At 47.5% G+C, this 22,920-nt stretch overlaps 2 protein-coding genes across 6 annotated transcripts in view; one reads left to right on the top strand and one right to left on the bottom strand.

Annotated features, from left to right (window-relative positions):
• Positions 1–872: 872 nt before the first annotated feature.
• Atp1b1 (ATPase Na+/K+ transporting subunit beta 1) lies at positions 873–20,972 on the top strand. Its single transcript, XM_075988467.1, has 6 exons — positions 873–1,451; positions 5,568–5,696; positions 14,999–15,154; positions 16,235–16,419; positions 18,733–18,813; positions 19,552–20,972. Exons 1-6 carry the CDS (start codon positions 1,355–1,357, stop codon positions 19,813–19,815), a joined length of 912 nt encoding a protein of 303 aa, XP_075844582.1. The 5' UTR covers positions 873–1,354; the 3' UTR covers positions 19,816–20,972.
• The window catches only part of Nme7 (NME/NM23 family member 7), a 140,438-nt gene continuing 137,894 nt past the window's right edge, over positions 20,377–22,920 (bottom strand). For all 5 annotated transcript variants that reach the window (XM_075988463.1, XM_075988462.1, XM_075988464.1 and 2 more), the window contains one exon: positions 20,377–21,068. In XM_075988463.1, coding sequence (XP_075844578.1) covers positions 21,036–21,068 — 33 coding nt within the window. In that variant the 3' untranslated portion in view covers positions 20,377–21,035. The remainder of the gene's footprint in view (positions 21,069–22,920) is intronic.

Below are 22,920 nucleotides of genomic sequence, written 5' to 3'. Positions count from 1 at the left end.
AGCTTGGCGACGCCCTGACACATGAGCTGGGCCTTCCAGTGTTCTGTCATTCCAAGAATTCTACAGTAGAGGGTAGGGGTGCCCCCAGTGAGATACAACAGTAAGCCAAGGAGAATACCAGCCACGGACCTGGGCCAGGAGAGTCTTAGGTGGCTGGGTCATGTGCAGTGATTGTTCCCCGGGGTCTAGACTTGCAGGAGCCACAACCAGTTCCCAGCTATAGACCAGGGTGGGTTTGGCAATTGTCCGGCTTGAGGTGGTTCAGGCCGCCCACAAGGAGCACAGCCCAGAAGTCAGGAACCCAGGCTGCCCGCTGGGCTGGCCTGCTGGGTGAGGGACGGGCCGGAACTGCAACCGCAGTGGCCGAGATCGCGAGGGGGCGGCAGGTGCAGGAGCGGAGAGGCGGAGCAGAGCTGGGCAGAGTCACTAGCGTCCCGGAGTGACCTTACCCCACCCAGCTAGGGCCTAGGAGAAGTGGACCTGCAGCAAAGCCAGGCCAGGAGGTGTGTGTGGGGGTACCAGACACGAGGAAGATACCAAAAGACCGAGGTCTCCGGGGCTCCCAGAGATCGATGCAGGTGCAAGTCACCGCACCAGCGTAGGGAGTGTCCGGGAACAGCTCGGGGCAAAGAGGGGACGCACAGAGCACCCGGGGTACAACTCACCAACCCCCAGTCCCTCTCCGCGCCCCTGCCACCGCGCCAGCCCCTCTAGCCCAGCCGGCTCCTTTGTGGCAGCCCCGCGCCCGCCCCTTCGGGTCTCAGGCTCCGCCTTCTCGGAGCTGGCGATTGGCTCGCCGTGTCGCCGGTGGGCGTGGCTACGGCTGGCGGAGGCGCGGTATATAGTAAAGGTAGGGCGTGCGCCCTCAGCCAATTTCTCGGCTCGTGGCCTGCGCGCGCGTGTGTCGAGCCCGCGCTCCGCTCCTCTCGTCCTTCCCGGTGACTTTCCCTCCTTGTCCCTGACCGGTCTTGGCAGAGGTCACAGCAGGCAGAGTGGTGCGGCTACAGCTTGGAGCGGCAGGCAGCTGCGGGGTTTGCCAAGACCCCCCGAAAAGCGTTCGGAGCGCGGTCGCGCGCCCACCGCTAGGTGCGGGGCTCGGAGCCGCCCAGCCCGCGCGCGCCCTCCTCCTTCGTCCCTCCTCCCTCCGCCCCCGCCGCACCTCCCCCTCCTCCCGCTCTGCCTCGGCTGCTCCGCCGCACGCCTCGCACTCGCAGAGCCGCAGCGGCAGCGGCGCGTCTCGCCTTTGGAGACAGAGCCGGGCCGCGGGGGACACCGAGCAGCCGCCGCGAGGACGCCAGGGCGCGCGCCGCACTCGCCCTCCCTTGGCCTCGGCCACCACTGCTGAGCCGCCACCATGGCCCGCGGAAAAGCCAAGGAGGAAGGCAGCTGGAAGAAATTCATATGGAACTCGGAGAAGAAGGAGTTTTTGGGCAGGACCGGTGGCAGTTGGTGTAAGTACGGGGCTCCGCGGCGCTCACCGCCCGCGCCTTGCTTTTTCCTAGGAGGCGCATCCCTGTGCGCGGGCATTGCGGACTGCTCGGCGCCCAAGGGGCTGTCCCGAGTATCGGGGATTGGGTGGTAGGCGATGCTAGGAGTGCCCGGGCCTGGACTTGGCATCCAGTGACAAATGAGGGGACCCCAGGATGAGGCGCGGGTGGGGGCTGGAGCTGGTTAGACTGAGGGTTCTGGGCACGGTAGGGATCTTCATCTCCTGAGCCTTCCCTCCTGGGAAGCTCCGTCAGGTTCCAGGAGAACTATGTATGTGCCTTCCCTCCCCATCTCCCAACACCTTAGATAAAAGAGATTTGGGGGCTGTGAGAGAAACTCGTGAGCTAACCTGTTCTAATGCAGGCGATGCTGCGATAGCATCATTCTTCCAGCCTAAAAATGTACCTAGAATGGAGAGGAATGGGGAGGAGAAGTGCGTCCACACTGCAGTATTTCATGGCCACGTCCAGGGTTTACCCTAGGGACGGTCCACGGAGTCATCACAGCCCAGAAATGGCCCAGTGAGCTCCATGTCGGGGCCGGTTTTAAGCCTTGGCGAGACACATGGCCGTCTGATGTTTTTAAGATATGCATGGGACACATGAAGAAACAGGTCATCTTAGAAGATTTCCTGCAGCCTGTTGCTTCCTTGGCTGGAATCCCCTTATAGCCCATTGAAAATTGGATACCATATATATATTCTAACCTCTTTACGTTAAGATGGTAGGTTTTTTTTTTAAAAGGTCATTTTGAAGGGCATAGTTGTAGACAAATCCGTGAATCGTGACTGCGGAAGGGAGGGAGGGAACTCCCCTATGCAGCATCACTGCCCCCTCCTTCTCCAGTATCACCACCACCACAACCACCACCACTTCTCCCCCCTCTTCCCCCCTCCCTCTCCCTCCCCTATAGCGCCAGCATTGCAGTCACCAAGGGAACCCTGAAAACTAGCGAGGGATGCAGTGTTCCTGTTGGGGAGGGTCTATGGAGATAGACTGGAGAATGAGTCAGGGAAACGGCGCTTGGCTGACATTTTGAAAAGGAAGAAGCTGGGGTATATGATTCTTACCTCCCCCTCCAAGTAAAGAATGAAGTCAGGGAACCTTTCAACTGAAAGAAATGAAGGGTTAATAATGCATCATACTTCAAGGTTAGTCAAGGTGAAGTCTCGTGGCACGGCCTTACTGCAAAGCCTAGGTATCCCCGAGCCATGGGGAGAGGTTGTTCTTAAATTAATGGCTTCTTATTTTACTTTATATTTCATTTTGTTTGGGGAGATGGTTCTTCAGTGGGGGTATGGCCATAGTCTTCCTGTGTTTCTGTCATGTGGAAGGGGAAGCCTGAAGAGAAATGTGAGGTATGTATAGGATGAACAGCCAGGGTCATTTCCTAGCAACCCGTTGTAACTCAGCTAGGCCTAGGAGGCGCACTGCAGAACTGGCCCCTCCTCCCAGGTTAGCTAGGACTCCTTTTCCTGGTGGTCGGGCCCCTGCAGCATCTCACTGACTCCAGGTACCTTGTGAAATTTGCCCTCTAGTGTTTTTCCACTTCTTAAATTTATTTCTTTCCTCATTCCAATCTCACACTCCTTCTTTGAATAATATTTGCTTTAGAGGGTTAGGAAGGCAGTATGGAACAATTTGTTCTGTAGGCTGACATTTAATGGGGCAGCCCTTCCATGACAGAATGAGAATGTGTGGTCTTGATAGTTTTATCCAGTAAGGTCGTGATACACACTGGCTTCTGTGAAGCAGCCATCTGAACTCACCTTCCATTTTGTGGGTGCTGAGCTCGAAACCCGGTTTGTTTTGTGCTAATATGTCTGTTCCCTTCTGACATGTAAGAAATTGCAGATGATGTGGCAGCAATAGCTGTCTCAGAGAGAGAGAGAGAGAGAGAGAGAGAGAGAGAGAGAGAGAGAGACCCTCTTTCCTGCTCTGGGCCCAACATGGATGCCCTTGGGACCAGGGCAGGATGCCCTTGGCTCCGTTTTGCTTATAGGTAGATTTTTTTACCAAGATGGACGGCAGGAGGCTCGAGTCTGTCACCTGCTGGAGAAGTCACAACTTACAAATCACTTTGTGCCTTCTACCATTTAATTATGTTAATACAGGTGTTGGCAGGTTTTTATGTTATATTTATATATTATATTTATATTGTTATCAGTCCCACATGCAACTTTTAAAACCTTTTGACATTTTAAAGGATATATATAGATATATATGTGGATATATATTATATATCTATATATAGCAAAACTTCCAGCGTTCCTTGTTCTTTAAATACAGAAAGAAAAGAAAATTTGCTTTAAAGGGAAAAAAATGTTTCTAAAGCTTACAGCCCAACCCCTCGCATAATGCTTCCCTGCTGGTTGGTGGAACTAATCTAGCCTTTGTTTCTGTTTCTCTGTGCCACTGGTAGTTTTGGTCTTGGAGTTCATTGCCTAAGCTCTCCAGACCTGCAGGTATACTCTAACCAAATGACTTCACTGCAGTGACAGATTTACTAAGTAAATCTCCAGGAACAGCAGGATTCCTCACTTGTCTTTGCTGTCCTGTAGGTAGAGTGGAAAGGGTGCATATGTTCTTTAGCTTAATCATTGCGCTTAAAATGACTTAATTTCCCCATCTATTTGTCTTTTAAATAGTGTCAGTTCTAAAATGACTTAATTTCTCCATCTATTCGTCTTTGAAATAGCGTCAGTTCTGCACCTTAGTTTAGGATTAGCTACCTGGAGTTCAGGGGGAACGAGTACAAAGATTGTGGCTGTTAGAAGAGGCAAATGTGGTTAAGCTAAGAGCACCAAGGTGACGTCCGGAGGGCCACAGCTCCAGAAAGCAGCTGAGAAACCAGGCTCTCAGGAGCTGTCTTGCTGACTGGGTTATACCAACTCTGTACCTCTGCAGAACATTCGCTGGAAAAATTTTCCAGATCCCTTGACGTCACAACCTTGCCATTTGCCTACTGCTGCCTGGATACCAAATGCAGCACTTAACCCTTGTCCTGCTGGGAGGAAGGGACAGAGCTTGAGGGCTGTGGTTCTAAATGATGCAGCTGTCTTTTTTTCTTGCTTGTATCTTGATGGGAACCTTGGGTGCTTTTCAATGTTTCGAGAGGACTGCATGGCTCATTTCCACATCTGTGTGCCCACTTTATTCCTGGCCCCCTCCCATCATCACACACACTCCTCAATAATCCTTGTATTCCAGGGCATTTACCTAGGACCCTTTAGAAGTAACCCACGCCTCCTTTGCGTAGTCATGGTTTGATAACCTCACAGTTCTCTCGGCCCCACTTCCCTTCGGGTTGTTTGGCTGGCACTAGACAGCCAGGCAATGCCTAGTACAGCCTGTTACTATGCTGCTAATCGGGCAGATAATCCTTGTAAACCGGTAACTGATAGCCTTATTCCACTCCACCGACTTTGTGTTGGTTTAAGGCGGTTTTTTGTTTGTTTGCTTGCGTGCTTTTTGTTTTTAAAATTTGCTCTTACTCAGCCTGCATTCTGTTAACTGTGAGAAAAAGAAAATCGAGTTTACATAGCCAGTTCTTACTCTGCTGGGCCAGGGAGAAGGTAAAAATGGTGGCTATTTGTGACATAGGATTTCCTTGGTATGTTTGATTGGTTCCCAATTGCCCCGTGACCCTGAAGAAAACGACAGCGCTCTGTAGATACATTTGCCAAGGAGAACTTCAGCATGTATTTCTGAGTTGGTTGTTCTTAGGCTTCTCAGTGTTTGGGGGAGCAGCAGAGCAATGCACGCCCATTAGGGAGCATGCTGTCGTGGGTTGGATGCATTGCATAAGTGTGTGAATGCGGCTGCAGGTTTGCACTGGTGATTGGGTCTCTTTTCAGAGGAGGAGTGACTCCCTGTTACAGTTTTAGCTACCTTTGAGCATTCCTCTACCTGTACCTTCCAAGAAAGAGCGCGGTTTCCTCTTTAGATTTGTGCTGGCAAAGGAAGTCCTAGAGAAACAGGTGGAAGAACTGGGAAAGAGTTCTGGTCATCTTTGGGAAGGGCAGTCTTTGATTGTCCCGTGTGTGACATCACCCCCATGTCTGTCTGTTCTCCCCACAGTTAAGATCCTTCTGTTCTACGTGATATTTTATGGCTGCCTGGCTGGCATCTTCATCGGAACCATCCAAGTGATGTTGCTCACCATCAATGAACTGAAGCCCACATACCAGGACCGTGTGGCCCCGCCAGGTAAAACCCAGGGACTGGCTTCTCCTCCAGCAGTCCAAGGGGTGCCACTTCAGGAAATTGTTCCGTAGTAGAGCTTTGAGCTAAGCCTGGGGAGGAAGCGGGAGGAGTGTTGCAGCTGCGACTCCTGGCCGCATTGCGGCTCAGCTCCAGATGGCTGCAGATGTCTGTCTGCACAGCTCGGGGTGATGGTGGAGCACGCAGCCTCACTGTGGGACTGAGAACATCAGGTCCTGTTGGGGCTTCATTCTGCTTGGCCCTTACACTCAAGGGCTTGGTCAGTGGGGTCATTCTAGGACCTTTTCAGCTCTAATGCGTTTTTTTTTTCACTAGTGAGGTGACCATAACTCAGATAAATCCTTAAAAAAAAAATCATTCCCTCAGAGAGGAGCCGCCACTCACCTGTTACTGATTTGCAGTTTGACCTTGAACACAGACACCCTCTTGGCTATCTCAACCTTTCAAACCTGTTTGCGGTGTGGTGAGCCCCTTTCCAGTTACTGTCTCTGTTCTCTCTAAACACTTCAGTGAGCAAAAAGATTATCACAGAAGAGGCTACCCTCCACTAGTGTCCCCTGCTGTGACCTGGCTGCTGTTGGTGTTGAGGACACACCAGTCTGTCACACCCAATGGAAGGTCACTGCCCACAAGCCTGGGGCTAAACAGCAGCAGTAAACACTGGCAGAGCGGTTCTCCCCTGGAGGACAGAGCTGGGAACCAGACTCTGTGCATAAGTGACCTTGAGCGGTGGGTGGGGTGGGGTGGGGAGGTGACAAAGACTGTCCTGTGTGGGCAAGGGTTTGTTGGCTCAGAAGTAGCCTTCTGTTGGTGACAGTGGGTCACTGAGCATTGCATATGGCCGACATATCTTGCTCTCCTTGGCTGTGAGGAGGAAGAAGCTGCAGAAGGTGAAAAGGTGAAGGTGGTAAGCATTGTCTTATGCTAAGTCAAAAAATCTTCCAGTGCAAGGAAAAAAAGAAATCCCAGAATATTTTCTCATATATATATATGTATATATATATATATAAAATGTGTAAGTATATAGAACAGCTTAAACCTATTTCATGATGCGCAGACTCTGTACCAAAAAGTGGGTCTTTGGAAAGATCTAATGTACTGGGAAATTAGGATATTCCATATTTTCCTGGGCTGCTGTGGTCATAAGGCATGTCTTCCACGTCTTCTGCTAGAGTCACGAGTAATCATCGTAATTATTAGCACACAGTCCTTATGCCACTAAAAGTTATCCTTTGGTCATGGTGCTGTTTTATAATAACTTCAGCTTGAGGCAAAGATGACCACACAGTCATCCTTTACTTTAAAAAAAGAAGACTATATAAACCTTGGAGAAATAAGTAACTTATTTATTTAGGTTTTTGCTTTTAGAGACAGGGTTTCTCTGTGTAGCTCTCGCCTTCTTCGAACCAGCTCTGTAGACCAGATTAGCCTTGAACTTATCTCCCTTGTGCTGGGATTAAAGGTGTGTGCTACCGTGCCTGGCAGAAATAAATAATTCAATAAGATAAAATAAAAAAAAAATTCTAGTCCTTTTCTGGAAAGAAATCTCACCTTCCCAAATAAATAGCCATAGTGTCTGATGCTTTAAGTCAGGGTTTGCCATGGAACTTGCTCTGACCAAGGTGCCCCATCCCTGCCCCCGCCCCATCTTCCCTCTTTCCCCAGCACTTTCTATTAGCACCTATATTTAGTGTGCTCAGCAGTTGGACTGACCTGACAAACCTTCACTTCTCCGAAGGAATGTGGGTGGCTCATCTCGGAAATATGCATTCCTGTCCTTTGGTCTGAGTCACGGGCGAAGGTTCAGTCCTTAACCTTCCCAGTTGTCTCCTCTTTCCCTTATCTTATCTTGGTCATTTCTGTCTCTGTGTCCTTAGCTGCTGTTTTAGTCTACACGGTTCCCTGTCCTATGGGTTTTTTTTCCCCCTACTCCTCCTAACACTTTAGAAAATCATAGTCAGTTTTAGTCAGGTCAGTAGAGCACTGGCTGCAGAGACATAACGTGCTCCCGGACAGTCGTGAGTACTCTGCATCCCCTAGGGACCCTGACTAGACCCTCCTTGGCATCATTCAGAACAGATGTTGAGAATTCATATTTGGAGAGGTATTAATGATTCACTAACTCTGCAGACGTAATAAATGTGTGGAAGTATATATCCTGATCAACTTTTGGCTTCAACTTAATGTCTCCAAGCCTCCCTTGTTTTGGTCAAAGAGGGAAAGTTCTGAGTCAGAAGTACGTGGTAAGTGTGCAAGATTTAATATTTAAAGATACAAGGACTTACTTAGGGCATGTTGTCATCTGACCTTGGGGCATGAATACAAAGGTGGCCAATTGGGTTTGTAGTGTTCTTTACACTTTGAAATAAATGCCTTGTAACTAGAGCTCTTCCAAGTGGCATGTGTGAGTCTGGCCAGATCCAGCAGGGGCGGTCATGCTTTGCTACAATCATGTAGATTGTATAATGGAGAAACTGATAGGCCAAATGGGACCGTCACAAACAGGAGAAAAGTACAAAATGGAAGGGAAATTTAAGGACAAATGGGTCACATGGTTTCTGGACTCTGAGCAGTGGATGCTATTTCTTGCCAGATCTTACTCCTCAGTTGGAACTAACCTGCTTACCCCAGTGAGACAGCAGTGTCTTGGACGAGATGTTGGCACATAGTATTAGATAACTATTTTCATAGCTCAAAAATCAGTTTCCAACTTCCCGTTAAAGCAGTCTCTAAAGCCCAAAGCCATTACACATAGGTTCTTGAGATTTTATCAGCCTAAGAAGGAAGGGCTGGGACTTGGAGTTGAAGCCAGCCCCCATCACGCCAGTACCATTGAACACACCAAGCCACAGTTTCTTACCTATCCAATAGGAAAAATATCCTGTGATGATTAGACAGGAAATAAATGGAAAACATACTGAGAGCAGCCTTGGATCTTTCTGTCCCACCTTCCACTAGCAGCAGGAGGCTCTGAATTTCCTGCTGGGTGAGAGCACAGGGGGAGGCTGCATACTTAAGTTTCCTGGAGTCAGTCTAACTGCAGCTTTCCCTGAGAAGTATTTAAACAGTAGTGAATTAGAAAGCATACTCAGAGTTTCTGTGAACCTAAATGACGTGGTAACCAGCGCTCCTCTTAGCATGCCCATCCCTGCCCTGCTGTATCCAGGCTTTTGTCCAGAGGAGAATCTCTTGAATGTGTAGAGCAGCTTGTCCTTCCAGTTGGATCTGGGCGAGCCAAGCACAGTGCACGCATACATGCACCACGTGCTCCTGTGCACCGCGGAGTGCCAAGCACAGTGCACGCATACACACACCACGTGCTCCTGTGCACCGCGGAGTGCCAAGCACAGTGCACGTGTACACGCACCACGTGCTCCTGTGCACCGCGGAGTGCCAAGCACAGTGCACGCGTACACGCACCATGTGCCCCCATGTGCTGCAGAGTGCCAAGCACAGTCCGCGTGTACACACACCCACATGCTCCCTTGTGCACACAGAACAAGGTGGTAGTTGCTCACCTTGTTGCCTCCCTGTGGTGTAATGGAAAAGTGCCTTCCACAGGCTGTCACCCATTCCCCCACCCCCAGGTTATCCTAGCAACTGTGCAGTGAACTGAAGGTCACTATGTGTCATTCCCTGAGTCCACAGAGTTCCCACATGGCATGCTTCCTGGTTGTAAAGTTGTGGGAGGTTCTTTGTTTTGCTCTTAAAGATGTCTCAGTGAGGACAGGACTCATTTTAAGAGGGTCAGATTCTTGGCATGTGGGTAACCAGAGTTAGGGCAGGAAGGTGGGGTGGATGAACATTAGCAGATCATGGACTGGTACCATTAGCTGATTGCTTTTCATCTTGTGAATGGCACGAAGCTAATCTAGTTCACGAGAGTATAGCCATTGTAGCCCACCCCTCCACATGCTTCAGGCTCCTGAGAAGTCTTCATGGCAAGCTCAGAAAAACTGCAAGTCACGAGATGATCGGTCCTCTCCAACTTCAGAGTTGTAGGGATAGAAACACTTTCTCCCTGAGCTTGGAGGAGCTGTAACTTCAGAGGGTTAGGGGACTTTGATGCCATCTCTAGTCAGTCACTTAATTTGTGACTGCCTAGCTGACACATTTGGGTCTCTTCCCGCCCTCTTTTTCCACCCTCTGACCGACCCTGCTAACCTCTTCCCAGAGGAGATGCCATTGGTAGTACAAGCTTTCTTCACCTGTGGTTCAAAAAAGGGCTTAAAGAGGAAGATCTCAAGCTTCCAGAATTTTATTGCCCATGTAGCTTATTTCTGAGTTTGCTAGGCATGCAGAAAGCCCAGTGATTGACATACAGTATTTTTGGAGAGGTGTAATGCCTTGTGCCTTTAATCCCAGTATTCGTGAGGCTGCAAGTTTCAGGTCGGCCTAGAACTCCAGAAAAGTGGATCTTACTCATCTGAAGATGAGTGAGCGCACCAGGACCTCTGTTAAGTAAGATGAACTAACAAAGTAATGGAAATGATCCCGGGGGAAGAAAGGCAGATAAGTCAGTGTCATCTCGGGCTTGTGGCATTCATAAGAAGAGAGCGCCACCCTGGGAGACGGCAGTGGAAAGACACCTTCATTTCTGCTGATGGAGAATCAGACAGGGTGGGACTGATCAGTGACCAGTTATTGCTCTCACGCTGAAACTCACCATCTGATGCTGACCAGATTCCAGAGGCTAGGACAATGAAGGAGATCCCATGGTGTGTTACCCATAACTTTTGACCAGGAAAATACCTCTTCCCACATCATGCAAGGATAGATAGGCCCCTATAGTATGATACTAAGGTATCACATTTCAGGCCCCTATAGTATGATACTTAGGTATCACATTTCAGGCCCCTATAGTATGATACTAAGGTATCACATTTCAGGCTATTAGCAAATGTCATGTTTTAGAGTTAGACAAGTCAAGTATACACTTGTTCTTTGTTTGACCTTGGACCGGAAAAAAAAATAGTGTAAAACGTCTAATGCCTGTCTACTGTGTTCCCCTTTATAAAGAAGTGTTATCCTCCTTGTTTGGGGAATGAACACAATTACGAACTTTCCAAAATGTCAAGCACAATGTCCTATGAAACCACTTTGAAAGCTAAAGCATCCACACCAAGTGATTCCTTCGCAGCATCTGAAGTTGAATATGCAACTTCTGAGAAAAGTGCCCTGATGAGTAATTCTTTAATGGTGAAGGACCTGCAACCAGACTTTGTGGCATTTAGTTTAAACTGGGGCACAGATTTCTGTACCCCACCAGTGGTTAAACTGCCAAGCAGTCTGTAGAAACAGGCGAGAGGCTCCTCCGAGCCTTTTCAGAGGGAGCAGGTTTGAGGCACCGGTGTAGACAGACTGTGTGTGACCGCTGCCTCGAGGCAGGCCATTTACTCTTGGCTAATCCAGTCTCCAGTCACATGCTAACCCTGACGCAAAAGGTAAGTGGGAGGGAACTGGTTCCCAGAATTCTGTTAGGTAAGTTGATAATAACCCCACAGACAAAATAATAAATAATAGGTTTTTCAGATTGAGACTTCAAGGGGGGTAATCCAAGTGTATAACTGTAGAGGTGCACTTGTATATGTGTAAGCCATTCTCGCTCCTCCATTTTCTTTTTAATTGGAGAATACTTTCAGCCTGCAGTGTGTAGGAGATGTGGATGGCTTCATGTAAAAGCTTCTCTTAGCTTCCTGTGCCCTTGGAGGATTCTGTGGAAGATGATACCTGTTGGAGAGTATTTGGCTGTGAGTCATCAGCTGTATCAAATGACAGGACCAAGCAGCTGTGCTTTGGGATTGACTGGAGAAACTGCTGCGAGGTTAAAATGGCTCCATTCTCCTTTAAATACTTCAGTGCTGCAAGCAGACGGAGAAGTCACAAACTTGCTATACTGTAACCTAATTGGAAACAATGCTTGCTAGTGAAAAGCCCCCCCCCCCCCTCACACCCACTAAAGTCAGCAGTGGGGATGTGTGCCTCCTTTGTTTCTCAGGAGACAGAGTTCCAAGAGGCAGGTGCATCTGAAAGGGGCGAGTGTGAAGTCAGAGGTTTTCTTTTCTTACTCCAGATCTTAACGTAAAATTGAAGTACTTGTAAGAACCCAGATATGAACATGACTCAGATCGTCCCAGTCCTTCCGTAGGTGACTTCCTTGGGTAAGGGCTTGACTAGTTCATGACTCCATTCACTGGTGGATTCTGCGCGAAGCTGTCCTGAGCTTCACCTCCTTGATATGCATTTAAGCTCTGACAGCCAAGAGGCAGAAGGCTAGGTCTGCTTTAGGGCCTAATGAAACCGGGGCCAGCGCTCTGACGGTCTGCTCTTTGGCCTCTGGGGGTTAGCATTGCAGACAGAGCTTCCCCTTGGTCAGTTATTACTAACAGCTTTAGGAATGGGCAAGGGGAAGCCAGAAGATCCTGCCTAGGTACACTAGCTGGCAAAAGCACCAGTTAGGATGGGGGTGTGGGGTTGAGCTATGAGGTAGATATTGGTGTGATTCCAATGTTTGATTTCACTGTTTGCCTTGACTAGAGAGGAATGGTACTGACCGCACGTCACACTTTTGGGTCAGTGGTGGCACTGTTTCACAGGTCTGTTGGTAAGCAGTGGGTAGCTGGACTCGCTACTGATAAGGCTGGCATACGCATGTAGGTGAACATGAGGTCCTGAAAAACACGCTTACAGCTGAGTTATAGGAACTCATATTTGGGGCTCTGGCACACGTCACCCTGTCTCTTAATGGGGATCTGGGGTTGAAGTGGTGAGAGAATGAAAAGCCCTCACCGTGGTCCCACCTCCTCATGCTCCCTTTCTCTTCGGAGAAGTGGCGTCACTGCACATCATACAGACATCAAAGGACTGGCCCCTCGAGCGGCCCGTACCAGCGAATACAGACAGCTGGCAAACGAGAGGCAGCGGGGATTGCCAGCTGAGGCCAGGACAGAACGGGCAGAGCCACGGGTGAACTTGCCTTGCAATCTGGGTCCTGCCTTGTTTGTTTTCAGTGTGACCTGGGGTTACTTTAGTTATTACAGCTCGTGGGGTAAGACAAATTCTCGTATTGGACTCCGGAGCTTTGTTAGCAGGTTGGTTTCTGCCGAATCACCTGCTCTGCTGGGGACCACAGTGCACTGCCGTCACCACACTGTGGCCCTTCATCAGCCGCCTGAAGTCCTGTTCCTTCCAGCTTCCCTCCTTTCTGAAAGATGTGTCGGGCTGCTCCTAGCCTCCTGACACTTGATACCTTTGCTTTCTTCACCCTTGAGGCTGCCTCTCCTGGCCTTGGGAAGCTGACTAACCCTGAGCACACAGTCCATTCTGCCTGACAGCTTCACAGGCTTTCGTTCTCGTCTCTTAGGCATGACTGCCCCTCAAGACTCCATTTTCTCTGGGATCCAGTATTCCTTTTTACCTGTGTTCTTTAGGTTTTGCATTAGTCTTATCAAAAATTCTTTACATTTTTAAAAGAATTTATTACAGTTATATAAGGCGCAGGGTGCATGTGCTGTGGTTCACATGTGGAGGGCAGAGGACAACTTCAGGGAGTCGGTTTTATCCTTCCGCCTTTATGTGGATCCCAAGGCTTCAACTCAGCTCAGTAGGCTTGTTCAGCAAGCACTTTCCCTACTAAGAATCTCATTGGCCCCTCCAGCATGTTCTTCAAAGTCTCAGTGCGCAGCTCTGCCTGGCCTAGAGCCTATTCCAGGCTCGCCTAGAATTTACAGAGATCCACCTGCCTCTGCCTCCTGAGTGCTGGGATTAAAGGTGTGTGCCACCATGCTGCACAGGATGTTTGATGTTTTCCCTTCTAGCACCTTATCCACATCTCACTCTCACTCCATCCCTTTGGCCGTCTCCCCAGGTGGCTGCTTGGAGTTCCTGCAGCTGGGCCAGTCCCACTTAGCGCTGTAGAGGCTCAAAGCAGCCCTCTCTCACTGGAAAAGCTAACAGCTGTCTACTCCAGCTTCTGTTGAAGCCCTGTTCTCAAGCACCACAAATGGGGCTGCTAAATAATTAATTGCGCTAGTTATGTTTCCGCTTTAATTATGCTGTTGTCTGCCCCGATGTCGCCACTATTAAATTCTAGTTCTCCAGAGCAGTCATTCTAAACCAAGGGTGCTTTGGGCTTAGAGGTTATGCCGAGGTAGGTGTGGGATGGATCCTATGGGGCTGCCTGCTTGAGGAGGGTGGGATGGGTGCCTGCACCTGCCACAGGTGAGGGACGGAGGTCAGGTGTAGCTCCTGATTAGCAGGCCCCCTGCCACAGGGCCAATCCGGAGATGGAGACTGAGCAGGGAGGCTGTCAGATGTAACAACAGGAAACACAAGATACCCGGTTACATTGAAATTCATTACACAGCACACACACACACATACACACACGTGTGTGTGTGTGTGTATGTTTGTATGTGTGCGTGGTGTATTCCTACTAAAGAATCATCCCATGTTTATATTTGGGAGTGGAATGTAATTGGGTATCTTTTATCTGCTTGTCCTGGGGTGAAATGTCATTGTGCTTGCTTCTCCGACTCCCTGACCTGGATGTAGTGCTATTGTGTAGTATTATCTAAGTGCCCATTTAGGAAACCCTGTGAGGGCACAGGCTTCCGGACATGAGAGAGTTACAACAGAGAATGCTAACCCATGTCTCATGTATCTCAACTTTCACTTTGATAGGTACTGACATGCCTAGATCTTTGAATTGACAACTGCATATATATCTTAAATTTCCCATTTGAAGCTGAAAAAAAATCTGGCCTAGGTTTTAAGAGCCAAAGGACTGTCATCTCTGGGGAGCAGTCTTGGAGGTTAGAGAGACTGAATTTTTATAATTCGTTGGTGTGGAGTATTAAGGGAGCGACACTGTACCCCGGCTGCTAGCAGTGCAGTTTTAAGAATGTGTGCACATGAAGGCACTAGAAAAACCACAGACCGCACACCTGGGTTGGAATTCTGGTCCTGCTTTCTCTGCAGCCTTGCCCAGAATTCTTAACCTTTCATTGCAAGTGGTATTCTCATTCACAACACAAGTTAATGCCTACTCTGAAGTGTTGACAAGGAACCTGGATGGTATCTGATATTATTTCATCGTCATTACATTTAGGAATCCAATCTAAATGCCATCAGATTGAATTTGAAAGGGAAGTGGGGATTTAACGCTCGCACCCCATGAGCCGGGGCGGGGTGGGAGTGGGGGTGAGGGAAGCCTATTTGTTCCTGCTTTTGAAGTCCCTTGATTGCCTTTCCCACTGACGTTGTCTTTCTGGCTTTCATTTCTGTAGGACTGACACAGATCCCTCAGATCCAAAAGACTGAAATTTCCTTCCGTCCTAATGACCCCAAGAGCTACGAGGCCTATGTGCTAAACATGGTCAGGTTCCTGGAGAAGTACAAAGATTCGGCCCAGAAGGATGACATGATTTTCGAGGACTGTGGCAGTAAGTGACTCACTGTGGATTCATGTGGTCATAGTGTTGACCGAGTTGTCATTCTTGGCTTAATTCAGTAATTTAAAAGTAATATTACTGAATTTTTGTTAGAATTTCCATGAAGTTTTCACCTTAATTTACAATAATTAAAAAGACACACGTGATAAGTGAGGTGAAATGGTGTTTGAAGGGGAATAGTTTAGTAAAATATACGTTATGATGAGGATGGCAATAAATGATATACATCAAAGTCACAATAAAATACATTGTTTTCCTGCAGCTCCAGAAAATTCTCACCCAAACCCTTTGAGCTCAAAAAATGATTGACAGTCCCTTTAATTCATTATGCTCTTATTGTAATGTGGACCTGTCAAGGCTGCTGCCTCCGCTGCTTAGGCATGGTCTAGTGTCCTTTTAGCCCTAATAACTAAGCAAGCGTTAGAGCAGTGGTTCTCAACTCGTGGGTTGTGACCCCTTCACAGGGGTCCTAGGACCATCAGAAAAATACAGATATTTACATTACACTTCATAACAGTAGCGAAATTACAAAGTAGCAGTGAAAATAGTTTTATGGTTGGGGGCACCACATGAGGACAGTATGAAAGGGTCACAGCATTAGGAAGGTTGAGGACCACTGCATTAGAAGAGATTATCAGGGGCTGGAGAGATGGCTCAGGGGTTAAGAACACTGGCTGCTCTGGCTGCTCTTGCAGAGGTCCTGAATTCAATTCCCAGCAACCACATGGTGGCTCACAACCATTTGTAATGAGATCTGGTGCCCTCTTCTGGCCTGTACATGCCAGCAGAACATTGTATGCATAATAAATCAATAATTATTTTGAGAGAGAGAGAGAGTGACTAACAGCCCTAAGTGCATGCCGATCATAGAGCACAGGTGGTGAGCAGTTTAGGTTTGGGGTCATGCGCCAGAGGTTGCCTTTGCTAGCATTGAAAGTCCCTGTCTAATACATCCCATGTGTAGCTAGCTCTGTCCTCAATGGGAAATTATCAGGAACGAGAAGTTCTTTACCTTCTTACCAGTGCAGAGTGGACGGCTGGCGCACTCTGTCAATGTGTTTGTGCTTCTAGGTATGCCCAGCGAACCCAAGGAACGGGGAGAACTGAATCATGAGCGGGGAGAACGAAAGGTGTGCAGGTTCAAGCTCGACTGGCTGGGGAACTGCTCTGGAATCTATGATGAAACTTTCGGCTACAAAGAGGGGAAACCCTGCGTCATCATCAAGCTCAACCGAGTCGTGGGCTTCAAACCTAAGGCAAGTGGGGTTTTAGAGTACAGACGCGCTTTGTGGCTTAACTGACGAGACAGGAAGTTTTAAGACACACTCGCTGCTACTTTTGAAGTGCAGGAGTAGAAGACCAATACCTTTTTCCTGCATCGAGGTCAGCCACCTCCATCCCTAACGTTGCAGACCGAGTGCCACAGCCAGATTTTGGAGTTTCGCCCTGTTTTGAGACAATCTCGATGTAGCCCAAGCTTATCCAGTCACTCTGTAGCCAAGGCTGCCCTTCTGGTCGCTACCCTCCTAGTCCCATCTCTCCACTGATGGGACTGTGGGTGTCTCACCCACAGCTCTGTTCCTGTTCTTAATACCCGGCTCAGTGTTGACAAAGAAGTCATTTTCACACATGAGCGTTTCCTGGCTAGGAGGTGTGAATACAGACAGACAAGCTGCTTTTGGTTTGGACTTGAAGGAGCAACAACAATATTTCAGAAATACTCTTGCTGTCTGTTAATCTGAAAAAAAATTTTTTTCTGAATGATGATTTCATTACAAAACCCAGAAAATGACACCATCTCTGAACTTGGTTAACCATGAAGTTTCTAACGAGCGAACATTACTTGATCACTAAAAATAGCCAATTGCCACTGTTTTTGCGAGAAAGTCTTTAGAAGAAGGAAAAGCATTACTGGGGTTGTCTCGGCTCTTCTACATGGTTATTTCATTCTCTTCTCAGCTCATGAATTAAACACTGCTGTCCTTCCGTAGGCATGGTTTCTGCCTGAAGGTTCCTCTAAAGGTGACATGAACACTGCCCAACGTTAGTGTATACATTTTAATTCCGAGGGGAATTGACTGCAAGACATTGAGTTACCTGGACAAACTCACTTCCTTTCTGAAACCTCTCTCAAATTCTACTGCATGTTAATTGATTTCCATAATACTTGTTGCCCAAAAGAAAGTCAGTGTAGAGAGAAAGTTTTCTTGTTTTATGGTGTTTCTATGTAGCCCTGGCTATCCTGGAATTCTGTGGAGCTCCATCCACTTGCCTGAATGCTGGCATTAAAGGCGTGTGCTACCATGCCCCGCAGGAAAGTTTACTCTAAAGAATGCATCAAAGCTCCTTTACCCTACCAGAGGCAAGAACCAGTAGTGGGTGCCTGGCTGGTGTCTTGATGGGTCTCTTGCGAATGTTAGTGAACCTTTCAACAAGCCATTAACCATAGTACCATAGGTAGCACTACTACTCCATGCTTGTATTTGACATTTACATGGCCAGGGTAATCTAGCAATAGGAGGAATGGGTGTGGTGTATCTTGTCACTCAGCACACACTCTTCTTAGAGGTTCCTGTTGTGATTTCTCTTCCCACATCAGGAAGGCCTGTTTTGTGATAGATGCTGACTTCTCCTTTTATATTTGGGCTCTAGTTAATCCATTGCTTCTCATTTGTCTCTCCCACCCAAATCGCCAGTCGGTTTATCAGTGTATTTTTTGTTAGAGAGTGCAGTAGCTCATTTCAGTCAGTGTGCCTGGTTCCTTATCTTCTGAGGGTACATCGTGGCAACATCTTAGGTCAATCAGTGTTTCAGTGTTTTTTAAGTTTTCAAGGCAGGAATATTGGTAGCAGAAAGCCCCCAAAGAGTCAAGTCTAGATGCCCATTCTCTCATATTCTATAAGAAGTAGTGTCAATATGAATGAATACCTTACTGATGTATTGATCTGTCGGTGTAGCTGTGCTTTAGACTGTATTTGCTACGTCTCATGTCCAGGCTCAGACGCAGTGCTAGTGTGAGCGAGCAAACGACTGCTTTCCAGAAACACATGGTCATCGCCCTTCTTTGGAGGGAGAGGAGAACCAGGGACGTAGGTGGAGGGCCTGCCCTGCATTTGCTGGAGCAGTCATTTTCAGGCCGTACCCACCCAGTCCAGCACTCTGTCGTGGAAGGCGATGCCATCTTCACCTGCGTTAGGTACCACTTTACCTCACAGACCTGGAAAGAAGAGTCCTTGGGTGTCAGTGTGATGCTATCTCCTCAGCAGTCACTGAGTCATGCTCCTTGTCCTCTGAGGCAGGCTTACGTAGGCTGGCATCACACATCCCTCGGTGTTGGGCGCTTGGTCGCTCTGTCGCCGGCACCACACTTGGACACCTACCTTCTTCAAACAAATTAAACAGAATCTTCTAATTGATGAGGGGAGTCACTTCCTCACTTTCCTGATGTGTTTTATTAGTTCAGCAGCTTTTGTCCACAGTGTCTGTTGGTTTGGCCTACATATTAGTTTTATTTTCCAGAAAAAAAAAAAGATATTTTGTTGACCAGTGCGGGTTTCTTTCACTTTTAGCCTCCCAAGAATGAGTCCTTGGAGACTTACCCAGCGGCGAAGTATAATCCAAATGTCCTACCTGTTCAGTGTACTGGCAAGGTAAGAATGCGTTCAGGGCTCCTGGGGGTGGGAGGGGAAGAGGGGCAGGATGAGAGGAATGGATGAGACTCCATACAGCTAAAGGGACAGTCTGAATACAAGAAATTGCTTCCGGGTGTTACTCTGAAAAGATGAATTGGAACTAGGCACAAGTTTAAGTTTGTTTACTGGCACGAGAAATTCAAATATCTGAATTTAATCTAATGGAATGTGGGTTTATGGACCTGAGAGGTGACCTAGCCCACAGCATGTGCTAAAGATTCAGGCCAACTTTCTTTTATTGTGGTTCCAAGCCAGAAGTCAGGTGTAGGATACGGGGGCAAACATGGAAACCAATACTGCTGGAGACAGTGTCCGTAATGAAGCCGTATCCACCAGACAGTCCAGGGAGTTCCTCTCACTATTGGCCTTCTTATTAGGAGGCCGTGTCAGCTTTGGGAAATACTTGCTTGGCCTTGGTCTCAGTGTCTCCATTTATGCAGTGAAAGCAGCCCTTCTAGTGAGTGTTTCCTGGCTGCTCTAGGCAGCAAAATTACTTCCTTCCTGTGGGGCCACCCAGTGCTTGGTGGCTCCCACTTCCGGGAGGCGTGAGTTAGGCATGCCACAGGGTGGCTTGTTTTCTTTTCCTCTGCTAATCATTTTGCAGACTATAGGGGTTGAGAGTCTTGGACTCAAGAACAAGACGAGACCTGTGATGGGTGCCATTAAAATTCAATTACATTCCCTTTCGATTTCCAGAGAGATGAAGACAAGGACAAAGTTGGAAACATAGATTACTTCGGAATGGGCGGATTTTATGGCTTCCCTCTGCAGTATTATCCCTACTATGGCAAACTCCTGCAGCCCAAGTACCTGCAGCCCCTGCTGGCTGTACAGTTCACCAACCTCACCTTGGACACTGAGATTCGCATTGAGTGTAAGGCATATGGTGAGAACATTGGGTACAGTGAGAAAGACCGTTTTCAGGGACGCTTTGAGGTAAAAATTTTAATTAAGAGCTGATCACGAGCACAAATCTTTCCCACTAGCCATTAATAAGTTAAAAGAGATACACAAACCTACTAGTCTTGAACAAACTGTCATACGTATGGGACCTACACTTAATCTCTATGCTTTACACTAGCTTCCGCATTTAATAGGTTAGAATGTAAATTTAAAGTGTAGCAATAGCAACAAAATATTTATTCTACTGTAAATGACAAAAGAAAAATAAAAATTGAGCCTTGGGACGTGCCCATTTTTACTGTAAATTAGATTCCATAACTGACTTGTAGTGAGCAGTGCTCTGGCCCCTAAGTATCGCCGCCTTGTCTGTTTTATTTAGTGTACAGTACTATAGGTGCGCACTCTGGTCATTTTTCAAGCCATGTTTTATCATATGTTTTCTACTTTACGTGAGCAAGGTTTGCTGTCCGAGGTGTAAATATTCAACGGGAATAAAACTGGCATGGTACTTTTTCCTTTTCTTTCTTATTTTTTTGGCTCTGAAATTTCAAAAGATAATGGCCCATCAATGAGCGTTTTTAACACACTCCATAGTCTTTTTCCCTGTGGTATCAGGTCTTTATTTTTATCTTTATTTCCTGGGGCTGGGGGGCGGGGGTGGGCTGTCATGGGGGAACTGCCCTTTAAATTTTAAGTGACACTACAGAAAAACAAAGGTGATGGGTTGTGTTGTGCTCCGTGCTGAATGCTGTCCGCCATCTTTCCCTTGTCCTCCAGTGTGTTCTGAAGCTGTGTCTGAGATCTGGATCTGCCCATCACTTTGGCTAGTGATGGGGCTCATTCATTTGCTTTGTACGTTTTCTTTTCCTTCTTTCCTTTCTCTGGAGGCATCATGTGCTGGTGCTGTGTCTTTATGAATGTTTTAACCATTTTCATGGTGGAAGAATTTTATATTTATGCAGTTGTACAATTTTATTTTTTTCTGCAAGAAAAAGTGTAATGTATGAAATAAACCAAAGTCACTTGTTTGAAAATAAAATCTTTATTTTGAACTTTATAAAAAGCAATGCAGTACCCCATAGACTGGTGTTAAATGTTGTCTACAGTGCAAACCCATGTTCTAACATATGTAATAATTGCCAGGAGTACAGTGCTCTTGTTGATCTTGTGTCAGTCAGGTTAAAACAACGGACAATAAAAGAATGAACACATTCCTCACGTGTGTGACTCGCTTGTCTTGAGTGTCTCCGTCTGTGCCGTCTTTACTCTCTGTATTGTTAATTATCCAAGATCTTGAAGAAATACTGGACCTGAAAGGCAAGCACAGGCTGCCGTTAGCTGCAGTGCAGGTCTGGGCTCTTCCACCGGCCACCTGCTCAGAGTTTGATAGGATGCCCAGGGGATCAGGCCATGAGGATGCACCCCTCTTCCAAAGGGATGACTGGGTTAACAAGAGGCAGAAGGCCAGTAAGCCTAAAGCTTGTATTAGAAGGGTTTGCAGTGCTGTTCCACTCCATATGGAACACAGGGAATCTTGCCTCCTGCAACAATAACCACAGCTCCACAAAGTTAAAAAACAAAGATGATGCTGGGTTTGAGACTCAGGCAATGAAAAAGCTTGCATCCTGCTTTGATCCAGGTTTTAGCCAAAGTATTATTTAACCTTGTTGAAAAGTTATTCTTAGTGTGAGAAAAGAAAAGTTAACTTTCTGAGCATTTTTTTTCTGGTATGATGGAGTTTTAAGATTTTTGTATTGCCAACATGGAGACATGCAAATTAGTGAAACTGGAAACCTTTCAGAAGGTCTGGTAGCCACAGCTCAACAATCATTCCTTCCTACTGTCAGGCTAGTCCTAAGGACTCAGGTCCGTGCCAGCTGTAGAGCTAATTCACAAATCCCAGGTTAGTTCCCACCCACTGCTCCATGCTAAAAACCCTGCTTTTCTCTAGGTGTGGCTGTGCACACCTGTGATCCCCAGACTCAGGAGGCAGAGCCAGACTTTCCTGTCATTCATACAGGAATTCTCTTACATTATTGGGAACTGGCAAAATTCATAGATGGTATCCTCAATATGAAAGTTGGTTTCTCAAAAGGCCACACGTTTATGGGAACAGAAGGTGTCACTCCTAAAGAAGATGATTTATTTTATTGACACAGACAGGGTCTCACTATGTAGCCTTGGTTGGTGTCTTAGGGTTTCTATTGCTGTGAAGAGAGACACCATGACCATAGCAACTCATATAAAGAAAAAACATTTAATTGGGATGGCGTGCTTACAGTTTCAGAGCTTTAGTCCTTTATCATCATGGCGTGACAAGGCAGCCTGAGGGCAGACATGGTGCTGGAGCTGATTGGCAGGCAACAGGAAGTGAACTGAAACACTGGGCGTGGCTTGAGCAAATATGAGACCTTAGAGCCTGCCTCCACAGTGACAACAGTAACACTTCCTCCAACAAGGCCACACCCACTCCAACAAAGCCGTACCCAATAGTACCACTCCCTTTGGGGTCCATTTTCTTTGAAAGCACCACAGTTGACCTAGAGCTCAGTGTGTAGACTGAGCTGAATTGAGCTCACAGATCTGATCTGTCTGCCTCTGCCTCTGCCTCTGCTAGGATTAGAGGTGTGTGCACCTTGCCTCGATAGAGCTCTTGCTTAGGCTGTGAGTGAATGTTTGTGAATAAGGAGAGTGGAGTGGGCTCTTCAGATCTCCAGAGAGGAAAGACTTACTTAAATCGGAGAGCAAAAAGTTTTGAAGCCATTGAAAGGTCACAACCCTGGGACTAAACCGGCTGGTTTCACAGATCCTGTCGCCCCAACGCTCTTGAACTACTGCACACGCACACACAGATCATTCTCTACCTAGTACTTCCTTCAAGGTTTTCTCCAAATCTCGTTTCTCCTAAGCTCTCCAGGCCGTGCCAGCACATCCCCTCCCGGATCCTCAGGACAGTACCAGTGGGGAATGCATTCTGCATTTGACTTAACACACACCTGACCGCTGACTATGCACCTGCTTTGTCAAGCTTCCTTGGGCTAGAACTGGGCCAAGCGTACAAAACACAGGCCATCTCTCTGCACTGACACACTAGCATGAAGTGCCTGTACACTCATGGCATTTTTGCTCTGTACATTCATTGTGGATTTTTTTGTGTATGCA

The sequence above is a fragment of the Microtus pennsylvanicus genome, chromosome 10 (genome assembly GCF_037038515.1).
Source record: "Microtus pennsylvanicus isolate mMicPen1 chromosome 10, mMicPen1.hap1, whole genome shotgun sequence".
Taxonomy (NCBI): domain Eukaryota; kingdom Metazoa; phylum Chordata; class Mammalia; order Rodentia; family Cricetidae; genus Microtus; species Microtus pennsylvanicus.
The sequence above is the reverse complement of the archived record's forward strand: the minus strand, read 5'-3'. Positions and strand labels throughout refer to the sequence as shown.